At 40.8% G+C, this 19,457-nt stretch overlaps 3 protein-coding genes across 3 annotated transcripts in view; 2 read left to right on the forward strand and 1 right to left on the reverse strand.

The window, feature by feature from the left end:
- The window catches only part of ETFDH (electron transfer flavoprotein dehydrogenase), a 22,199-nt gene extending 14,705 nt beyond the window's left edge, over positions 1-7,494 (forward strand). The window contains exons 9-13 of the mRNA XM_053255212.1: positions 720-863; positions 3,260-3,428; positions 4,307-4,489; positions 5,492-5,713; positions 5,917-7,494. Of these exons, the coding sequence (XP_053111187.1) occupies positions 720-863; positions 3,260-3,428; positions 4,307-4,489; positions 5,492-5,713; positions 5,917-6,080 (882 nt within the window). The 3' untranslated portion in view covers positions 6,081-7,494. The remainder of the gene's footprint in view (positions 1-719; positions 864-3,259; positions 3,429-4,306; positions 4,490-5,491; positions 5,714-5,916) is intronic.
- On the reverse strand, positions 6,434-15,428 carry PPID (peptidylprolyl isomerase D). The gene is made up of 10 exons (XM_053255214.1): positions 15,245-15,428; positions 13,271-13,411; positions 12,590-12,696; positions 12,009-12,197; positions 10,884-11,003; positions 9,508-9,614; positions 8,927-9,068; positions 7,484-7,570; positions 7,302-7,344; positions 6,434-6,867 (listed from the first exon to the last, which is right to left on the reverse strand). The coding sequence occupies exons 1-10, from the start codon at positions 15,327-15,329 to the stop codon at positions 6,779-6,781; spliced, it is 1,110 nt and encodes a 369-aa protein (XP_053111189.1). The 5' UTR covers positions 15,330-15,428; the 3' UTR covers positions 6,434-6,778.
- A 1,020-nt stretch (positions 15,429-16,448) lies between these two features.
- The window catches only part of FNIP2 (folliculin interacting protein 2), a 79,870-nt gene continuing 76,861 nt past the window's right edge, over positions 16,449-19,457 (forward strand). The window contains exon 1 of the mRNA XM_053255210.1: positions 16,449-16,862. Within this exon, the coding sequence (XP_053111185.1) occupies positions 16,753-16,862 (110 nt within the window). The 5' untranslated portion in view covers positions 16,449-16,752. The remainder of the gene's footprint in view (positions 16,863-19,457) is intronic.

Below are 19,457 nucleotides of genomic sequence, written 5' to 3' on the forward strand. Positions count from 1 at the left end.
TGCGCAGTAAGCCAGGGAAGAATCTTTAGCTCTGTTTAGGCACACTCTGGCCCTTTTAACGCATAGGGATATTGGAGCCTTCAAATGGTGACTTTAGTACCAGCAGTAGAGCGCCTCCCCCTTCGGTTCCTGAAACGGCCGCTGCTCACACTGCGTCAGGAGGGATCTGCTCCTGTTTTCTTTTGGTTTTCTGTGAGAGACTTAGATACTGTTTATTGACTGATATTTGGTTTTGACCTTGGACTGTTTTCTGACCAAGTTACAGGTAAGCAACCTGTTTTTATAGTTTGGTGGCAGTCATCATGTACAAGCTTACTGCTGCTTCTTTGATCTATTGTTACTTTAACTTAGATATATATCTAATGCCTTTCAAGTTGATATAATTTTCACCCTAAGCTTTATGTTTGACAAACAGGGATCAAATAGCTCCTAAAAACATATTCAAAAACATTTAGTCCACATAAGCATCTTTGAAAAAATCATCTTTGAATTGCAGGTACAAGGCTTATAGGTAAAAAATGTGACAGATAGGTCATTGTCTCTAGACTTCGCTCAATCAAAAAGAATAAAGAAAGATGGGGTGATTTTGTTTCAGTATCCATCACATATTGAGGCTTATTTTGCCCATTATTAAAATGCAATATTTTTGTAGAAACATGTAGGATGTTTGGGAGTAAGTGGGGTTTGGTAATATTCGATTTACCTTTGATTTCCTAAAGGTTGGCTTGGATTATCAAAATCCTTTCTTGAGCCCATTTAAGGAATTCCAGAGGTGGAAGCATCACCCTAGTGTAAAGCCTACTTTGGAAGGTGGAAAAAGGATTGCTTATGGTGCCCGAGCTCTGAATGAAGGTGGCTTCCAGGTAACATTTTAATAACATAATATTATTTACTGTGACATTCTATTTTAAAAAATAAATAAATAGAGCTGTAATTCAGTTAAATATTGGTCAATTTGTTTGAGTTTTAACTGATTGATCAGTTAAATGAAATCTACATAAATTTGCATGTGAGAGGAAAATCTCTAAAAAGAAAAACAATTGAATACCTTTATCTAATGGATTTTTGAACGGCTTTCATTTGAATGACAGCCTTATGCTGTATCACAAACCATCTTTGAAACTCCCCTCAGAAGGAGGGTGCATATATGAAGTATTGGAAGCTGCTTTTAAAATCTCCCTTGAATACAGTATGTGGAACTCATTGTGTGACTCTTTGGATCTGGGCCTTAATTGTATGTCTTGTTTTATATTGCTTTTCTCTGTGCTAAAACCTGCTAGTTGGAACATTGATTTGTAACTACTACTCCTCCAGAGAGAAATCCTTCTAGAGTATGTGATGAAATTAAGCTAGAGATTTTTTTTAAAAAATGTAGTTACCTGGGCAAGAAGGGGTTAAAGTCCATTCTAAGGCCAGTGGAGACAAGCCCTGCAGCCAAGACTGGGAAACGTGGAGAGAGAGAGGGAAGCAAGCAGGTTTTTTTTACAATTTCAGTTAGAAAGCAGTTAGGGATTTGTAGAAAGTTCCAAAGTCAGAATGTTCCACCTCAAAACAGGCCTTTTTGAGCACTCTGAGCTCCAAGCTTGGAACAGAATGACTTGTTCTGAGGTGGAATGTCCCAACCCCTTTCTGGCCGCCATTTTGGATTCCAAAATGGCGGCTGGAATGGTCCGGTGGGACGGGGTCATTTTGTTGGAATGCTTGGCACATTTTGTGTTATGTTTCATGCTCAGAATGGAATGGAACACAAAATGTGTTTCATGAAAACCCCTAGAATTGAGCAGTTGGAACTGAAGGTTCACTATGTAAAAGTATCTGAGGTATAGAGCCTAGTGAAAGTACTCCAGGGGGGAGGGGTGTAATGTCTGTGTCACATATGTTTAAAGAGGATCAGCTGTGTGAATTTGAAGAAAAACAGTTTTAAAACAAAGATTCTTATGAAGGTATATGCCTGAAGAGTATGAAAGCTTCTGTAATAGCCAAAACAGTCTTATAACCAAACCAAAGATAGATAGCCAGCAACCCTATCTTTCAGTAGAGAACCAAGCTAACATCAGAACTTATAATTAAACTTCTATTTTATTCATCTTTAAATAATCTGTGAGTCACTTAGTCTGTACCCCCATGCCTACAACACCATGTTAGCTCAGCAGAAGTTTTATACATCATTATATACTGTATATTCATGCAGAGACTTTAAATGGTGGCAGTGAAATAAAGGAATGCTGAGAGAAATAAAAATAATAAATTTGAGTAAGTGCATGCTAGGAACCTACCCTCACAACAGTGTATCAATTAGCTGTAAAGAATTGACCTGGTCAATTTGTCAGGAAATACTTCCAGAGAAGACAGGCATAGGGATGTTCATAAATTCAATGCCTTGTATCTAGAAAATAGATATTTTTCTTTCATTCAGGTGTGTTAGATTGCAGTCAGCATGAGTGTCAAGTAGATTAGAAATACTTCCTGAATGGTGCTGGCTGTTAATTGTTATAGTTCTAATGCCAAATGGATCTTTAACAGCCCTGTCTTGCTGATGTTGTATTGAGGAAATTATCCCCCCCCCCCCGTAATATAGTTCATGTTACTACCTATTTTATAGAATGGCACACAAAAGGAATAGCAATCTGGGTTCTCTCTGGCATATGCTCATTTTAGGATTCAAACTGATTTCTGTATGGCCACAGATGTTTTGGCCTTTAATTCCTTGGCTGCACTGTCATTTGCCATGATTAAAAATTGAATTGTTCTAAGACCGTGTTTTGTTAACTATGGAAGATAGTGCAAATACAGGGAATGTACAAACAACTTCAAATGCCTTGTTTAGCTTATCAGAATAAAAACCCGATGCTCAAGTTTCCTAAGTAGTCAGCTGTAATCCTGATAGGGTTACATATCCCTGCCTGCTGTATTCCCATTTGCATCAGGCCAGGGATGAAATGTGCTGGTGGTGTAGGGAACAGATATAGAGTTGATTACTCAATGGGTGGGAGGATTAGATCTACAAAGCTTATTTGAAGTCTGAAGCACTATTCATTATATTCATTCTGTTGAATGGATTTTGTATTCTCTAGAGCTAGCTTGGTAGCGCCTCATAGCATACCAGTGTAGGCATAGGTTCTAGCAAAACAAGTGTTGCTAATACTGAACACATTTATATCGGCTTAAAATATGTCATCTGCCATTTTCTTTAGCTCTGATAGCAGCCTTTATTACTTGTTGAAATGCATGCCAACCTTAATATCAATTATTTCCTCAGTCTATACCCAAACTCACCTTTCCTGGTGGAGTCCTTATTGGCTGCAGTCCAGGTTTCATGAATGTTCCTAAGATTAAAGGCACGCACACTGCAATGAAAAGTGGCATGCTGGCTTCAGAAGCCATTTTCAGCCAACTAACTAATGAAAATCTCCAATCAAAAACAATAGGTAAGACCACATCATATAAAAATGTAGGTCTAAAATTTATTGCCATGCACCAATCACTACTGATAATCTCTTTAAAGTCAAGTATATGCTCACTCACACATTAACCTAAAAGTTCATTGCAGAGTGCAGATTAATATGTGCTGGAAGAATTTTACAATTGCAGACTAACCCATTCAGAATGCTTCTTGTCTGTGAAGGTCTTGTGCTGGCAGAGAATATGTCATGCCATTGAATGACAAATATTCTGGAGCTTGCTTTTTATAGGACAATAATTTAGTTGTGTTGATCTGAAAGTGACCAATTAAAATATTACACTGCTGCATCATCCAGAACTATAAAACTGAATTTTTAACAGAGCTGTCCAAAGTGATGCTGTACAGAATTCTGGTGTGCATTGCAAACAAAGACTATTGAAACAATATATTTCTTTTAGACATCTTATCGCAATTACAATGAAAATATTTATGTGTGTATTGGTATATTGTATGCTGTACACTATTTGCAAGTGTATATTACACTTTAAAAAAAATTGGGGTAAGGCATGCTTATTGTACTTAAGCATGTATCTTAAGACATGTACTTCGAGAGAGCAAACCAAACCATATGTGTGTTACTTTCATAGCTGTTACTTTGTGTTCCACTGAGCTTTCCCAGTATCCATTCTTATATAACAATAGTTAATTGAACTGCAGTTACCCATCTAAACACTTAAATTAAACTTTACATCTTGTTGGGTACAAACTCCTGCTTAGTAGAGATGTAGAAAGGTGTGTTCTTATTAACCACCACCAATCATCTTGAAGGTGAAAGACTGAAGAATGCTAATCGTCTGAACAAGCATCTTCTGAATTATTCAATAAACAAACTCTTCTTCCTAGGTCTTAATGTGCCTGAATATGAAGATAATTTGAAGAAGTCATGGGTATGGAAAGAGCTCTATGCTGTCCGGAACATCCGTCCATCTTGTCATGGTGTCCTGGGAGTGTATGGAGGAATGATTTACACTGGCATTTTCTATTGGATACTAAGGGGAATGGAGCCTTGGACACTAAAACACCCAGGTAAGTTTTTAAAGGAGCAGTGTGGATGTGGAGAGAATATGTAATAGCATATTATGTAGAATATTTGTTGATGACATTTGTTCTTACAGTAGAGCTGTGAATGAGACAGTATTAAATGTAACTAGCTGGCCCAGACGCAGAGCACCTGCGACTCTAGTTCTCCCCCCACCCTCTGCCTGCACGCTAGGGAGAAAGGTTTCTTTCTAGCTGCTGGTTTCACATCATTCATAATTTTATACTTCTTTATTGTATTTCTCCTTCAGAGTGCCCCCCTTTAACTGAGAAGCCCTAGTTGCTTTAGCTTTCCTCACAGAAAAGATGTTCCAGTCATCTGATCACCTTGTTTCCTCTAACTTTCCAGCCCTTTTTAGAAATGTATCAACTAGAATTTACAGTTTTCCAAATGTGATGGCATATTTTTGTTCTATTTTCTATCCCCTTCCCAGAAGTTTCAGGCATTAAACTTATCTTTTTGCCTGCTCCTTACTCAACTCACTGACATTTTCAGTGAGTTATTGATCACAATTGTGTGGTCTTATCAATTGATACCCCACTGAAAAACAATAAAAATAAGCCACTTGCAAAGAGACTTGTGCATACAAAACAAAATGAAGATTCTTTTTAATTGTACCAAGCTTTTTACTGCAAACTTCTTATACAAAGCAACATGCTCTCCTGTAAGTGCTGAATTTCTGTTGACAGCAGATAATTCAGGTGTCTTGATTATAAATAGAAGCGGGTGGGGAGGTTGTGTCATGGGTATTGAACTTGGAATGATTCAATACTGTTTCCTAGTTGTAATTCAGCATCTTAAATCAGTGGGGCTGTTTCTTTGCAAAAAACCAAGATTACTTAAATAGTAGAATTGCTTTCGGGATAGTATGCACAGTGGAATTCATATGCCCCTTTGCCTTCTTACAGTGGCTTCTTAGTCTACTCATTGCAGACGAAGAGCTACAGACATTTTTGCTTCAGTTCCTCACTTTATCATCATTATTTCAGGAACAGATGCATCACAGCTAAAGCCAGCCAAGGACTGCACACCTATTGAATACCCCAAACCTGATGGAAAACTCAGTTTTGACTTGCTTTCATCAGTGGCTCTAAGCGGTACAAATCATGAACATGACCAGCCACCTCACTTAACGCTGAAGGATGATAGTGTTCCTGTCAACAAAAACCTAGCTATCTATGATGGACCTGAGCAACGATTCTGCCCTGCAGGTACCCAGTATAGAATCTTGAATATATTGAATCTTGACTTGCTACTTCACTTCATTATGGACCTAGCCTTCCTAGAGAATGACTTCCGTAGCTTCAGAATGCCTTTGTTGAAACTTGTGATGGGTTTCTGTTGGTACTGGAGCTCTACCATATTTTTAGAATTTTGCTATCCCTTGTACTGAAGCCAATTTTCCATTTTGCAGGTGTATATGAATATGTTCCTGTGGAAACTGGAGAAGGACTGCGGTTACAGATAAATGCTCAGAACTGTGTCCACTGCAAGACATGTGATATTAAGGATCCCAGCCAAAATATTAACTGGGTCGTACCTGAAGGTGGAGGAGGACCAGCTTATAATGGGATGTAGCCTTGATCAAAACTGACTGGCAGAACATCCTTGACTATGCTGCAGAACGATTCAGGATTTTGCCACCCTTGAAAAGGAAATGTCTGAATGGTTCTCCTGAGGCTAGCATTGGCTGAACTTGTCTGGTGCCTTAAGTAGTAGATACCGTAAAAAGGCACACTCAGGTAAAGCAAAATGTACCAGAGAACATGGAGTGAGAATGACTTGACTACATTCGTCTGACCTATCAGATCTTTCTTGAATTCAGTACTAATGATGGATGTAGCCCAGTCAAGGATATGAAACTTCAGAGCAATTTTGGGTAGATGTGGCCTGGTATAACTGATTCTGTTTAATAAATGATGCATTCAGTATACGATGCTTAAAAATTGTTTATTTAACACCACTTAACAGCATTTGAAATCTGCAGTAATTGCCTGCTGAACTAAATCTCAGGTATGTTACTGAACATTGTCCAAATTCCTTGCACTTGATCATTATTAAGTTTCATTTTGTAGCTGCTCTTACACTTTTAGCATATTATTTCCATTAAGTGCCTTCTTAATGAACTTAATGATGAAACTAGTTTGAAAGAATATATGTCGTTTCAAGAAAACTCATGGTGTAAACATGGAAAATAGCATCAGTATTACACACTATCCATACTAATTCTGCATCTTTTGTCAGTGCACAACTTAAAAAGGGAAAACAATATCAACCTAAGCAAACATCTTTGCATAAACTGCCTTCTCCTTTTCCTTCTCTGTCTTTATCTTCTGCTTCACTTTCTGTATTTCCATTTGGATAGCTGTTGGAGGTAAGTTGGCTGTAGTTAGATTTATTCTGTTATGCAAATGAAAGCTTGCATTTTTCCAAATTTTACCTGTCTAGAGTACAAACTTCACCTCTTCAACTGCTTTAGATATACTTTCCCCTTTGCATCATTAGAAATTAATTGCTTTAAAAGTAAAGGAGGAAGCAGTTAATATAGTCCTCTTTAATGTGAGTTGCACATTATGGTAGCTAACATGCTCTTTCTCAGCAATGCCTCCCCCCACCAATTATTGCATTCTGGGGGAGGGGGGACTATTCTGCATTCTGTAAAAATAAGAACTGCACACTTGGGTAAAGATTCTGGCTTAGTACCAAGAAAATGTTTCCAGTCTTCAGTAGAAGTAGTCTAGCTCACCAATAGTGCTACATAACCTGTGTTGCTAGATAAAAGTCAACCAGAAATGTTACCTTTGTCTTGAGGTGCTATGCTTTGAGCCTTCTGCAGATCAGCCTTTAAGGAAAAACAAGAAGACAAATAAGGGACTTATAAGCAAGTCTCTTGTCTTGCTATAATATCTTGCATATTTCAGTGTAAAGTAATATCTTGTACACATCTTGCAGTTTTAGCCAAAACAAATACTAATATTTACCAATGCCTGATCATGATGTCGTCTTCCTTTCCAAGCTTGAGCCCTTCTGTAAAGTGCTTTGGTATTTGCAGGATCTATGGACAGAGCCTGTAAAATGAAAAATGGTATTCAATCTTTCCTAGAATCAAGTAAAACTAGTTGCTGAAATAATTTGAACCAAACTTTTCCCTAAAAACCAATCTCCTGACCCAGGTGGCCTTCGTTATCTGTGGACCTGCAGACCTGCATCTGTAGTTTTGCATATCTGCGGTTGGGTCCTAGAGATCCAGTATTTTTAATCTGTGGGGAAAGATAGGTAAAATTCATCTTTGAGTGAATTCTTTTCACTCTTTTCCAGTGTCATTTCTGGCCACCATCTCATAGCAGAGAGCAATTTTGTGGCCCTTTATTTATTTTTTTAATTGGTGAATATTAAACCACTCAGGGTTTGGGGGGCATTGCTGGAGACCTGAAGAATAAGGTACAGCGCTCTTCTCTTATTTCTCCCTCGTGTTTTTGTTGGAGGGGGTGCTTTTTGTGTTGGGAACTTAACACCTAGATTCCCATAGGTGTCATTATTTGCAGTTTCTGTATTCATGCCTATAGGTGAGAATGGAACCCCAGTGAATAACGAGGGCCACCTATATGTTCTAGGAGAGAGAGTAACTTGTGAAATCTGTCTAAGGTTGACTTCCCTTATTAAAAAGTTTTTGGGGCGGCAGAGTTCCTCCCTGCTGCCCCTGCCCCCATCATTGTCTGGATTAAGGAGAAGTTGCCGGCAGTTCCGTGCAACTTGCTGCCACGCATGCACCCGCTAGAGTGCGCGCCGCCGAGCACATGCATGGCGGCAAGTTGCATGGAACCGCCGGCAACTTCTCCTTAATGATGGGGGCAGGGGCGACAGGGAGGAACTCTGCCACCCCAAAAACTTTGCTAAGAAGTCGAGCGCTGGGAGGGGTAAGCACCATTCCCCCCCGCCCCGCTGGACCACCCGAATTCCGAACCGGTCTGGAGGCCTCTAACATGGCCCCGGACCAGTTCCATGCACACTCCTAGTGTGCATACACATCAACGGACCATAGCACATGGTATATGCATGTTAACATGGCCAGATGTGTGGGACACTTACACAGGGTCAGTGTAGAACTGTGGCCCACATCTTGTATATGCTGGGCCTGAGAGAAGAACCTCCATAGGACTGTCTTGTGTGGTATATAAGAACAAATTTCAAAGATAACAGGAGAATCCATTCACTTACTATTAAAAACAGTTTTTAGTCTCTAAACTAGCCCCATGCAACAGTTTCAACGTATAGCTAGACAATTAAAAAAGAGTGCTGGTAAGCAACAAGCTTTACTATATACATTTTTTAAAAAAAATCAGGAGCACACTACAAATAATGGCTTGTTAAATATTGTCTTCCACTTTATCTTAATGTTTTGGAGAAAAATATGAACCATTTACCGCAGTACAGTTTTCAATTGCATCTTGCCACTCTGACAGTTTCAGTTTACATGCAGCAATGTTTATATAGCAGGTCAAAGCTGCAGCGTTCAACTTCTCTGAATCTGCCTGCTCTGCCACAGCTTTAGAAGCTTCAATGTACCTGTACAAAATAAGATTATGAATTTGTGTTGCGACATAGTGATTTGCAACACTGAATTCTACCACTAGCTGGCCAACTTAAAGGAGGTAAATGCTACCAATGTGTGTCAGTACTGTACTATCAGTACTGTACAGTACTTATTTGCTTAATAGATATTCACCTTTTTATTTTTATAATTAAAAGGTTCAAGGTAGCTTACAAAAATAAATGTGTTTTACTTGGAAAAAAGCACTAAAAAATTTTCCATGCTTGCTGCTATTCTAACACACCCATAATCTATTAACTCAAACAATTCTTCCAGGAATAGTTAGAGAACCTTACTTTAATGACTCATTGTAACGTTTATATGTTCCGAGTTTGTACAATCCCAAATCTAAGCATCAAGAAATTCGTGTTTCTGGACAACATTAATACAACCAAATATAATTTAGGACTTTACCTTAGAGATTTGCTGTATTTACTGATTGCCATTGCCCAGTTCTGGGATTTGAAGTAAGTGTTACCTATATTTCTTACATCTTCAGCTACAGACACAATCTTGTCAATCTACCAAAAATAAAAAGGAAATCTGTAAGATTTAGTAATAAGACTGTATAATTTAGCATTAGGGAACTTTTTGTGAGAAGGTGGCTTGCAGTTTTTCAAATGAACTGCTCTGAATGGAATCTCACAGTGTGACTTACAGTAAATGTGTAGTCCCATCCATACTGTGTTATGTCATAGGACATAACACTTCACTCAAAATGATTTCCCCCTCAGTTAAAATATTAACGGATGCCTCCAAGAGCTTTGCTCAAAACATATACAGCACTTAAATTTGGAATAAATTATGTATGTGTACCTGTAGCTTTTGCTGTTCTGTGTGCTATTCTTTTCTGCGGCAGGATCACCCTTGGGTCTTATGCTGCATTTTGTAATAAGCCAGTTCACTTTGGTACATAAGCTCTACATGCAGTGGAGTATTAACTACATGCATAAATACCAGGATATGGACACAGGCTGCAGCTACCTTGCTGAAGCTAAACACCCTGGCTAGGTGACTATCTGGGAATGCTATGAATACACTTTGAGCTTTATAATGGAACACAGGCAGGATAGAAGTTATAAAACACCTATGTCTAAATATGCTTCACAGGGAAAACCAGAGGGTGTGTGATTTTTAAACAGTGAATGGATTGCATGGGCAGATGTACTCCCATTGAGTGAGTTTATGCAAAATGCTTGATGTGCAAGCTTGTGTGCACAGCCAATATACTCAAGTGCATTCTGAACTGGTATTCATTGTAGCACCACAGCAGTCTGGCTGGAAAAACTGCTAAAGCTGTTTCTAAAACTGGAAAGGGCAGAGCTTGTTTGGACAGATCAAAGATCCAGCTAGTTCAGCACTCCATTTTGAGCAGTGACCAGCTGGGAAGTTCAGTGCAGGATGAAGCTATTCTTTTTGACTCCACCATCTGGTAGTACTGCCACTGTATATAGAGGTTCCTTATTTACCTATCAGGGCTAGCAGAAATCCAAACTTTCATGGATTTTTCTAATAATCTTTGTAAAGCCATCTAAGGTAGCAGCCTCAGCCACGTTCTGAAGGAGTGAACTGCACAATTATGTGCTGTATGAACATACTCCTTGCTTGTCCTGAACCTATTGCTGTGGCTGATGCAGTGAAAATAAACAGGTGTGATACAGTAGCATTCATATTCTGTTTGGAATCCTCATACATCACTAGCACAGTATCATAGAATTGCCATAGATGCATACTTTGTTGGAAAAAATGCTTTTTAATGTTAACACACACAAAAACCCAAAGTCACTTACTTGCTTTAAATCTACATCCGAATCTTCAGGGAAGTCTGGGTGAATATCTCCAGAGCCATCCATAGGCAAGATTCCCCAGTCATCTCCTTTTAGCTCTCCACATTCTGCAATAACGCACAACTGTTGGGGGTGGGGAGGGGGAATAGTATATAAAATGTAGCTTTGTTTGACAATTTAAAGTAATTTGAATTGTCAAAAAGCAAACAAGTTTCCTTTTCCTAAGGCTTTTGAGGTCTTAAACTTGGCAATTTTCCATTTACTAATCTGGAATGTATTTGCTCATGCCAAGAGAATAATGAGTGAGTAGACACAAGACCAGACTAGATATTTATTTATTTATTTGATTTCTATACCACCCTTCCAAAAATGGCTCAGGGCGGTTAACATTAAAACAAAACTAAAATCAATTAACTAGTAAAATCAAAAACTCTAAAAACATAAAAACAGTTTTTAAAACCCTGGAAAACCAGGCCAAACCCTGACAGTTTAAAACCAGTTTAAAAACATCTTAAGGGCTCTCCTGAAGGCCAATAATGAAATCAGATTACAGGTTTCTGCTGGGAGTGCATTCCACAGCCCAGAAGCAGCTACAGAGAAGGCCTGCCTCTGAGTTGCCACCAGACATGTAACTGAAGACGGACCTCCTCAGATGACCTTAACGTGCGGTGAGAATCGTGCAGAAGGCGCTTCAGACCTAAGCCGTTCAGGGCTTTAAAGGTAATAACCAGCACTTGGTATTTTGCCCAGAAATGTATCATCAGCCAGATATTTCAGTGGAATTGGATATAGACCATCATGTACCTATTAGGGATGTGCATGGAACCATTCAACACTCCATTCTAGGAGCGCCAAATTGGTTCCGGCAACTGCTGTTTGAACTGGTTTGGAAACCGTGTGTGTGTGTGTGTGTGTGTTGCTTTAAATGGCAGGGAAGGCACTGTCTTAGCTGCCAGCCCCTGCCCCGCCACTTCCCCCCGCCAGTGCTCTTCCAAAAAGCAGCGTGTGGGACTGTAGCATGCCTCCTTGCAGCCCAGACCAGCGCTGCCATGCAAATGGCCTAGAGGAAAATTTAGCTGCATCATCTAAAATATTAAAGAGAATGATCCAGATAATGTCCTAGCTTACCTTCACAGGTTCTTCTCCTTTTACTTCAACATTTTCTAATAACTTTACAACACCAGTGCCTTTGATCACTTGGCCAAAGACCACATGTTTCCCATCAAGATGAGGTGTTGGCACCGTGGTGATAAAAAATTGAGAACCATTCGTATTGCATCCTGCATTTGCCATGCTGAGTAAACCTGACTGATCATGCTGTGAAAAAAGATACTATCATTATTCTGACAATTCCTCCTTAAGAGCAAAAGCCACAGCCAACTTGGTAAGTAACATAAGACCATGCAAACTTGCTTGTGACTGGTTATAGTATAATACTTTTATCAAAGTAGCATACCTTGAAATTAAATGCTTATATCAATAAGACGCTGAAGCTAGAATGAAATCCACAGTAACAAAGGTCTGAAATTTCTCTGTTGAAATAGATGAACATTTACATCTATATAGAACAGATATATAATGCATCTCTTTCTACCAGAGTAGCCCTATTCTCACACAAATGTTAAAAGGTAAAGGTACATTTTCTTATAGTAGGAATACAAAGCATTCCTAATTATATTAGGTATCAGGTTTAATTATTAAGTCCATACCTTGTAATGAAAGTTTTCATCTTCAAATTTTTCTCCATATATACTCTCTCCACCAGTTCCATTTTGATTTGAGAAGTCTCCACCCTGGATCATAAATTCCTTGATAACTAAAAAGTGAACACACAAAAACAGTTGGACAGAGTATCGTCCAACCCCACTTGAAGCAAAAAAAGGAACTCAACATTATTATACAGTACACAAGCCTTCTGCATATAATCTCTTACTGCTAGAGATTGTCAGTATATTGAATTTAAATTACTCAGGGAGTGCAGATTCTGATATGGCTTGAGGCCTGTTTTTCCTGTTCACGTGCAAGCGTGTGTGTGCACAACACACACACGTACGTACAAGCAGTGCACCTGAGTACTCCAAGGATGATGTTACATAACTTGACCAAGTGGAAGGAGAGGCTGGATGGGAATATGGGAGACATGTCCAGACCCATTTACTAGACTAATTCAGTGTACTATCTTGTGCACATGCAGAGACTGAGAAGAAAGAGTGTGTGACATGACCTCGTTTGGAGCAGAGGTATATGTGTGTGTTTCGCAGAAGTTGTGGTTTCACTTTGGTAAAAAAAACAATAAATAAGTGGTACAGCAATAAAAACAAGTATAATATTTACTTTCTGATGCAAAGTACTTCAGCAAGCTCAAGAAAATAAAGACAACATCAACTTACTTCTATGAAAGGGACATCCTTTGTAATGAAGAGGCTTTCCAGTTGTAGGACCAATACCTTTTTCTCCAGTGCACAATGCTCGAAAGTTTTCAGCAGTTTTAGGTACAACATCAGCAAACAATTCTAATACGATTCGGCCAACTGCAATGAACAAGAGAGGTCTCATTGCTATTATTTTACCCCATTTATCCTATTCTTTCCCCAAGGTTTGTTTGTTTCCCCACTCATTGTTTTCTGTCAGTAATCCTGTAACAGGGGCGAGCATGAGAAAATGGTCCAAGGTCACTCAGGCCTTGAAAAAGTTAGAATTTGAACCTAGGTTTCCTTACCTGTCAACCTAAAAATCTAGACATTTTTCTAGGCAAAGCAACATAGGAAAGCTAAAATCCTAACCTCTCTGGAGAGAGGTAGAGGGTGTGTGCATGTGGTGTTATTTACTTGATAAGAAATTCGCACAACTACCTGCAGTTAATGTCATTGATCCTTAATAATATAGCTGAGGCCTTTCCATGGATAACTTCAACTGCTATCAATTGCTATTTATTGCTGCAGTGTATAGCAATAACAATTGAAAGAATCCTAACTAATGTGAAGTGATATACTTTTTCTAAAATAAAGACCCTCATGTGTCTATTTTTAGAATCTTACTTTGCCTGTCAAAGTACAGCAAGATCTATACAATAAACATTCAGTCATGCTTTTCCATCACAAATGTCATTCTTTACTTGATGAGTTGCCATGTAAGTAAGCTATACATTCTCTCTGAAACAAAGTATTATTATTTACATTTATATCTCCGCTCTTCCTCCAAGGAGCCCAGAGCAGTGTACTACATACTTAAGTTTCTCCTCACAACAACCCTGTATATGTAACTTAATAACTAATTCATTTCTAGATTAGTACTTTTAGAGAGCACCAACTTCAAGCTATATACAGTACTTGAATGTCTCTTGCTTTATAGGAAAAGATATAAACCATTTTTGTTTTTTAAAGGGAGTATTACAGAAAGTAGGTAGTTAACCAGTGCAGATTGGATGGTCATAGGAGAGTACTAAGGGCAGATAATGGGCATGGTATGAAATTTGTAATTGTTTTCATATGCAATAGCCATTTCTTAGGAATTAGAATGGGGCCAAACAGGATACTGGGCTACTGCTATGACTCAAGATATTTTTTTATAACGGTTTCGTAGGGCACGCGCAGGAACAAGAAATCAGTTCCAGCACTTTCTCATCAGCCCCCATACCAAGTGCGTGAGCGTCAGTTTACAGATTCAATAGAATCAAGCGGTAAAGCTTTTCCTGGACTATACCATCCCGGTGTCCGGGGGAGACGCGCACGTTTTACTACACCCTTTCCATCCTAACACAGTTTAGCACCAACAGGCCGAGCAGAACACTTTCCCCTGGCATGCTCATTTGGTATGTGCACCGAGTTCGGGTTCATTTTCAAGGTTTGATTGATAGTAAGCTCTCAGCGTGCGATTCTGCCAGCCGCAGCCTGAAGTAATACAATCCTCGAAAAGCTTTACCCTTTGGTACTGTCAGGGGTATAAACTACTATTTCTTAGCCTTGAGCTCAACGCAGCGGCGTTATGCGGGAGTTGCCCACACCGGGCGGGCAGGCCGAGAAGCGAGGAGGAGAGCGCGGGGAGAATACAATGGGCTGGCAGGAGCCGGCGCTTCCTGCCGCCCCCGCGCCAAAGAAGAGGAGCCTGCAGCAGGACGCTGGACAGCACCAGGCGCCCTGCGGCGGGCAACGAGGCCTCGGGGGCAACCGCTCTCCTGGGGACACTCCACCCCGCAGTTGCAGACCCACTGCTGGCCACCCGGCGGGCTGTGCCTCAGACTGGCGCCCGCCCGGGCACGTTTCGGCCCCGCTTCTCTGCCTGCGAAAGGGCCGAGTCCTTGCCCAGCTCCTCCTGCCCCAGACTGTGTGCCCGCCCGCCTAGCCTTCAAATCATCTCTCCCGCACCTCGTTCGCTCCCAATATCCACATCGAAAAAGACCCGGGGGTTGCTCGCGTGGGAAGGCTTCTGAAGCGGAGACGCGTGAGACATGCTGCCGGCTGCAGCGGGACGAGATGCAGCGATTCGATCTTCGCGCAGCCCTCCTCCTGCCTCTCTGGCTCTACTGCTCGGCCTTCCGCGGCGGGGCTCCAGCGAGCTAGCTCCGCCTCTGAGCCTCAGCAAGGCGGGCGGCACCCAGGCCCTGCCCCTGCTGCAGCTCAAAGGCTAGCCTTGAAAGAGCGGCGGAGTACTCGCGGCTCAGGCTGCGTACGTTTAGTCGGAAGCGACTCCACCGAAGTCAGTGGAACTTTCAAATAAACGTGCATAGGTATAAGTAGCAGCCGCAGTTGCCAAAGGTTTCTGCACACTACAGTGTGATCTGTGTCATACTGTCGGAACGGTGCGCCTCGCCATACGCTTCTACGCTACGCTTCCATTAGTGACATTTTCACTGTGAATCACCAGGTGGAGCTGGCTTTCCCTTCCCAGTCTCATGCTCGGAATACTCATAGAGTTGCTCGCATCGCAACACTTTTTAGGGTGGCGTTTTGGCGTTTTGTTCCAAAGAGTGAGGACTCCGGGCTGTATGAAAGCTTGCACGCGGTGCTTTATTTGAATATGTTTACGGGATAAGATGATCTATTGCTGCTACGAATATACTGCTCTTCGAAGTTCTCAAAAACGGTTTACCGAAGCGGTGAACTCCTTTGGGGCTCACATCATCTAAAAAGAAACATAAGGCAGACAACAGCAACATGGAGGAATACTGTCTTTGCTGTCCTCCCGCTACTAAATATAAGAGAATCACCACTTTAAACGGTGTGCTCAGTTAGCAGGTTATAAATACAAAAATAAAGAAGGTAAAGTTAATTGCTTTGGTTCTTAACCCGAAGATAACGTAGAAGCAGCAGCAGCAAGCAATTTACCTCTTGCAAAGCTTTTTTTTTGGGAGAAATGTTTACCAAGCCTCAGCAACAAGCCTTCTTTCCATACACACACCCCTTAATAAAAGACCCCTGGTTTTTATTGAGAAAGAGAGTGAGTTTGTATCTCTTTAAGAGTGGCTCGTGGAGCTTTCCCGTGTGCCTAGGGAAGGTTAGGAATCCCCCTGAGCATCCAATGACAAATGTTGGAATGTTGCTGCACGTTCGAAAGGGAAGGATCCCAGGATTCTGGGCTGCGGTGCTCGAGCCGCTGGGGGGAGCTGTGTGTGCTGCCGGGCAAAGGCGGCGGGCTCTCCCAGTCATATGACTGGGTTGTCTCCATTAATGCCTGCCTGGGAAAAGAAGGAGGTGCTGGCTCCAGAGGGGTATTAAGCGCCGCTTCTCGTGGCTAGACGGCCGCTGGTATGGATGCTGTCACTGGCGCTGCGGTAGCTCCTCTGTCTGGACCGCGGCCAGCTGGGTGATTTGTTGTATGCGCGTCCCGACTCCACACCCATGCTTCCCTAAACGCAGGCAGCATCAGCAGCAGCATGGCTCCTACGCTGCTCCAGAAGCTGTTTAACAAAAGGGGCGGCGGTAGCAATAGTAGCAACTCGCCTTCTCCACCGTGCAGGGCACCCAAGGAAGGCTCTACGGTCAGGTGAGGAACTGTCCTCCCTCCTTACTCCTTGGTATTTAATTCTGTTTGTATTTAAATCCGGTTAGCACCGGGCGCCCACGAGATGTGAGCTAGGCAGGGGTCTATGAACACTCTGTAATATACACGGGGCTGCGGGTTGTTTAGCTTTTGTACCGACAGTGTGGTTTCAGCGTATTTCGATGAAGTGGCCGCTCTTGTTATAGGCCGAAGGAGGAGAATCTCGCTGTGGGTTCCTGTAGGTGGCTTTTGGTGGTATGGAGTGCGGGGATCGGTTTGGAATGGGACTGAATATGGTCCTGGAAGGGTTAAGACGTGTTGCACGTGTTCAGCAGCAGCTGTTTCGTAACAGCCTCCTTCGTCGGTAAATGCTGTTTAAACACAGTTGGTCGGCTGGTATTGTTGCCCTGACTGTATTTTGGACCAGTGCACATCTTGTGTTTTTTTAGGCTATCTCCCTTTTGGTTTCTGCTGCACTGAGCTTCAGGTGGGAAACCTCTTATTCAGGTCGGTGTGATGTAATGGGTAGAGCTATTCATACATCCTGTTGTATACATGTACAATCATGGTGTATGCAAATTGTTCTGTACATGTACACAGTTACTGTGTTCTTCAGAATACATGGCAGTACATGCACTCTGTGTGTTCATTCAAGGGGGCTGCTACCAAGGCTTACTTTTAAAATGAATGCAGGTACAGTCATGCACACAAAACCACATATATATCCCCAGGCTTATGTATACTTACTTGTACAGTGAATTGTGTGGATAGCCCAAGTGTCTGACTTGAACTGAGCCCAAGTTCAAATCCCCACTATAATAATTCCATAGATTATTATAGAATAATGGATAAGGAGAAAACATGTACAGTATTGGCCTGAGCCAGTATTGGAGGGTGGCGCCAAAGTGCTGGTCATTGCTACCTGCCTCATATAATACTTTGAAATATTTTATGTGTAAGCTTCTGGAATGGATGGATTGCAAATCAAACTATTAATTGGAAGATTGCCTTTCCCCCAGTATGTACTTTAAATGATGGCCCTAGAGAAAAAATAGGTAGTTCCTATGTTGAATGCTTGCACACACCATATGTGTGTTGTGTTAGAACTTTCCATTTCTAGAGGTTTCTTGGGTATTGGTCTGTAAAGATATAGCTTGACATATCATGATCACTGATACAGTAAGTATTAGTGATAGTACATTAAATATAACAGGCCTTAGTTCTTAATGTTATTTAGAACTACTGAACTGGAATGACACCAGATCCACAATGGATCCTTAAGTAATATATTATATGGATTAAATGCAACTCCATGCAATTATCCATATAAATTAATTAGTATGTAAGGCCTATAGTTGATTGGGCAAAGTCACTTTGTGAAGATTATTCTTATAGGAAGATTGAAGAAATTAGATGTATCATAGATAGATTGTTTTTATTAATGTGCTTGCATTTTTAATTAATGTGCTTGCAAAAGGGAAGTAAACAGTGTTTGAAATTTGTAGAATTTCAGCTTCAAGCATTACTCATTGAATAATTGCCATATATGGTAAATTTAAATTGCAGTACACTTGAATATAAGAGTGTTCTGCTTTTGTTGGGCATTATTCATCTGATTTAATGTTAAAAATCTGAGAATACTAGCAGTTAAAATAGAACTATATTCAGAATTCCTTCTTTAAAAAAATAAAGATTTCTCTGAGCATATTTCAGTGTAAGAAGTGCGTTCAGCTAACGTAAGTGGCAGGATTGTTCATGCAAAATTTGATATGTAGGTAACTGGGAAGTATAGTCAGAATTTCTGCAAAAAATTATAAAACAAATTATTTAAACATTCCCCAAGCATATTCCACTGTAAAAAGTAGTGCATTCAGCTAATTTCAGTGGCAGCATTGCATGTGCAAAATTTGGTACCTCTAGGTCATTGGGAAGAATGACTTTATTTTGTGCCAACCAACCAATTTTTCAAAATATATAATAGATAATGTTCTTGCGACAGTCCAAAAATATTCAACACCCTGCAGGCTATTAATATAAAGGAAATTAATTTCTGAATGCAATACAAAAACCAGAGATCTTTGATGCTAGTTTGCTGTGTTCACTTATTACTGTATGCCTTTTGAGGGTAAAACTACCTGTTTGAGGGTAAAACTAGATGGCTCATGATGCACTCAAGCAGTCTATACAGCCTCATGTTATCAGGTATGCCTGAGTTAAATAAGAGGCAACTAAGTGGGTTTGCACTAGAACAAGAACACAACTTTCTGCCATATAGCCAGAACACTACCCACAGAAGTGCAAAGAACTTGGAGAGTGAAGCTGCACCCGTGCCAGGCTTTCCCTGGATCCAAATTGGGTGCAAACAAGATGCGGTGTGAATTGGACATGCCACTTGAGAGTGGCAGCCTACCCCACCCCAAAAACAGGAGTCTTCACTGACAAGACTTAACAGCAGTTAAGCAGAGTTCCATAGACAACAATGTTCCTTGCCATGCAAATGTGCCAGGAATACAATCACCACCCCAAGATGACTGTCTGGGCTACTGCCTGGCTGCCAGCCCAGCTGTCTCCTTATCTGGCTTCACATCCTGAACCTTT

The sequence above is a fragment of the Hemicordylus capensis genome, chromosome 5 (genome assembly GCF_027244095.1).
Source record: "Hemicordylus capensis ecotype Gifberg chromosome 5, rHemCap1.1.pri, whole genome shotgun sequence".
Classification (NCBI taxonomy): domain Eukaryota; kingdom Metazoa; phylum Chordata; class Lepidosauria; order Squamata; family Cordylidae; genus Hemicordylus; species Hemicordylus capensis.

What these genes read in the sequence shown, in the direction of transcription:
- PPID (XM_053255214.1), bottom strand. Translation starts at nt 15,329, where the DNA reads ATGTCTCACGCGTCTCCGCTTCAGAAGCCTTCCCACGCGAGCAACCCC. An exon ending in CGGATGTAGATTTAAAGCAA is followed by an intron (nt 9,615 to 10,883) that starts GTAAGTGACTTT and finishes TATTTTTGGTAG; the next exon opens with ATTGACAAGATTGTGTCTGT. An exon ending in AAATACAGCAAATCTCTAAG is followed by an intron (nt 9,069 to 9,507) that starts GTAAAGTCCTAA and finishes TATTTTGTACAG; the next exon opens with GTACATTGAAGCTTCTAAAG.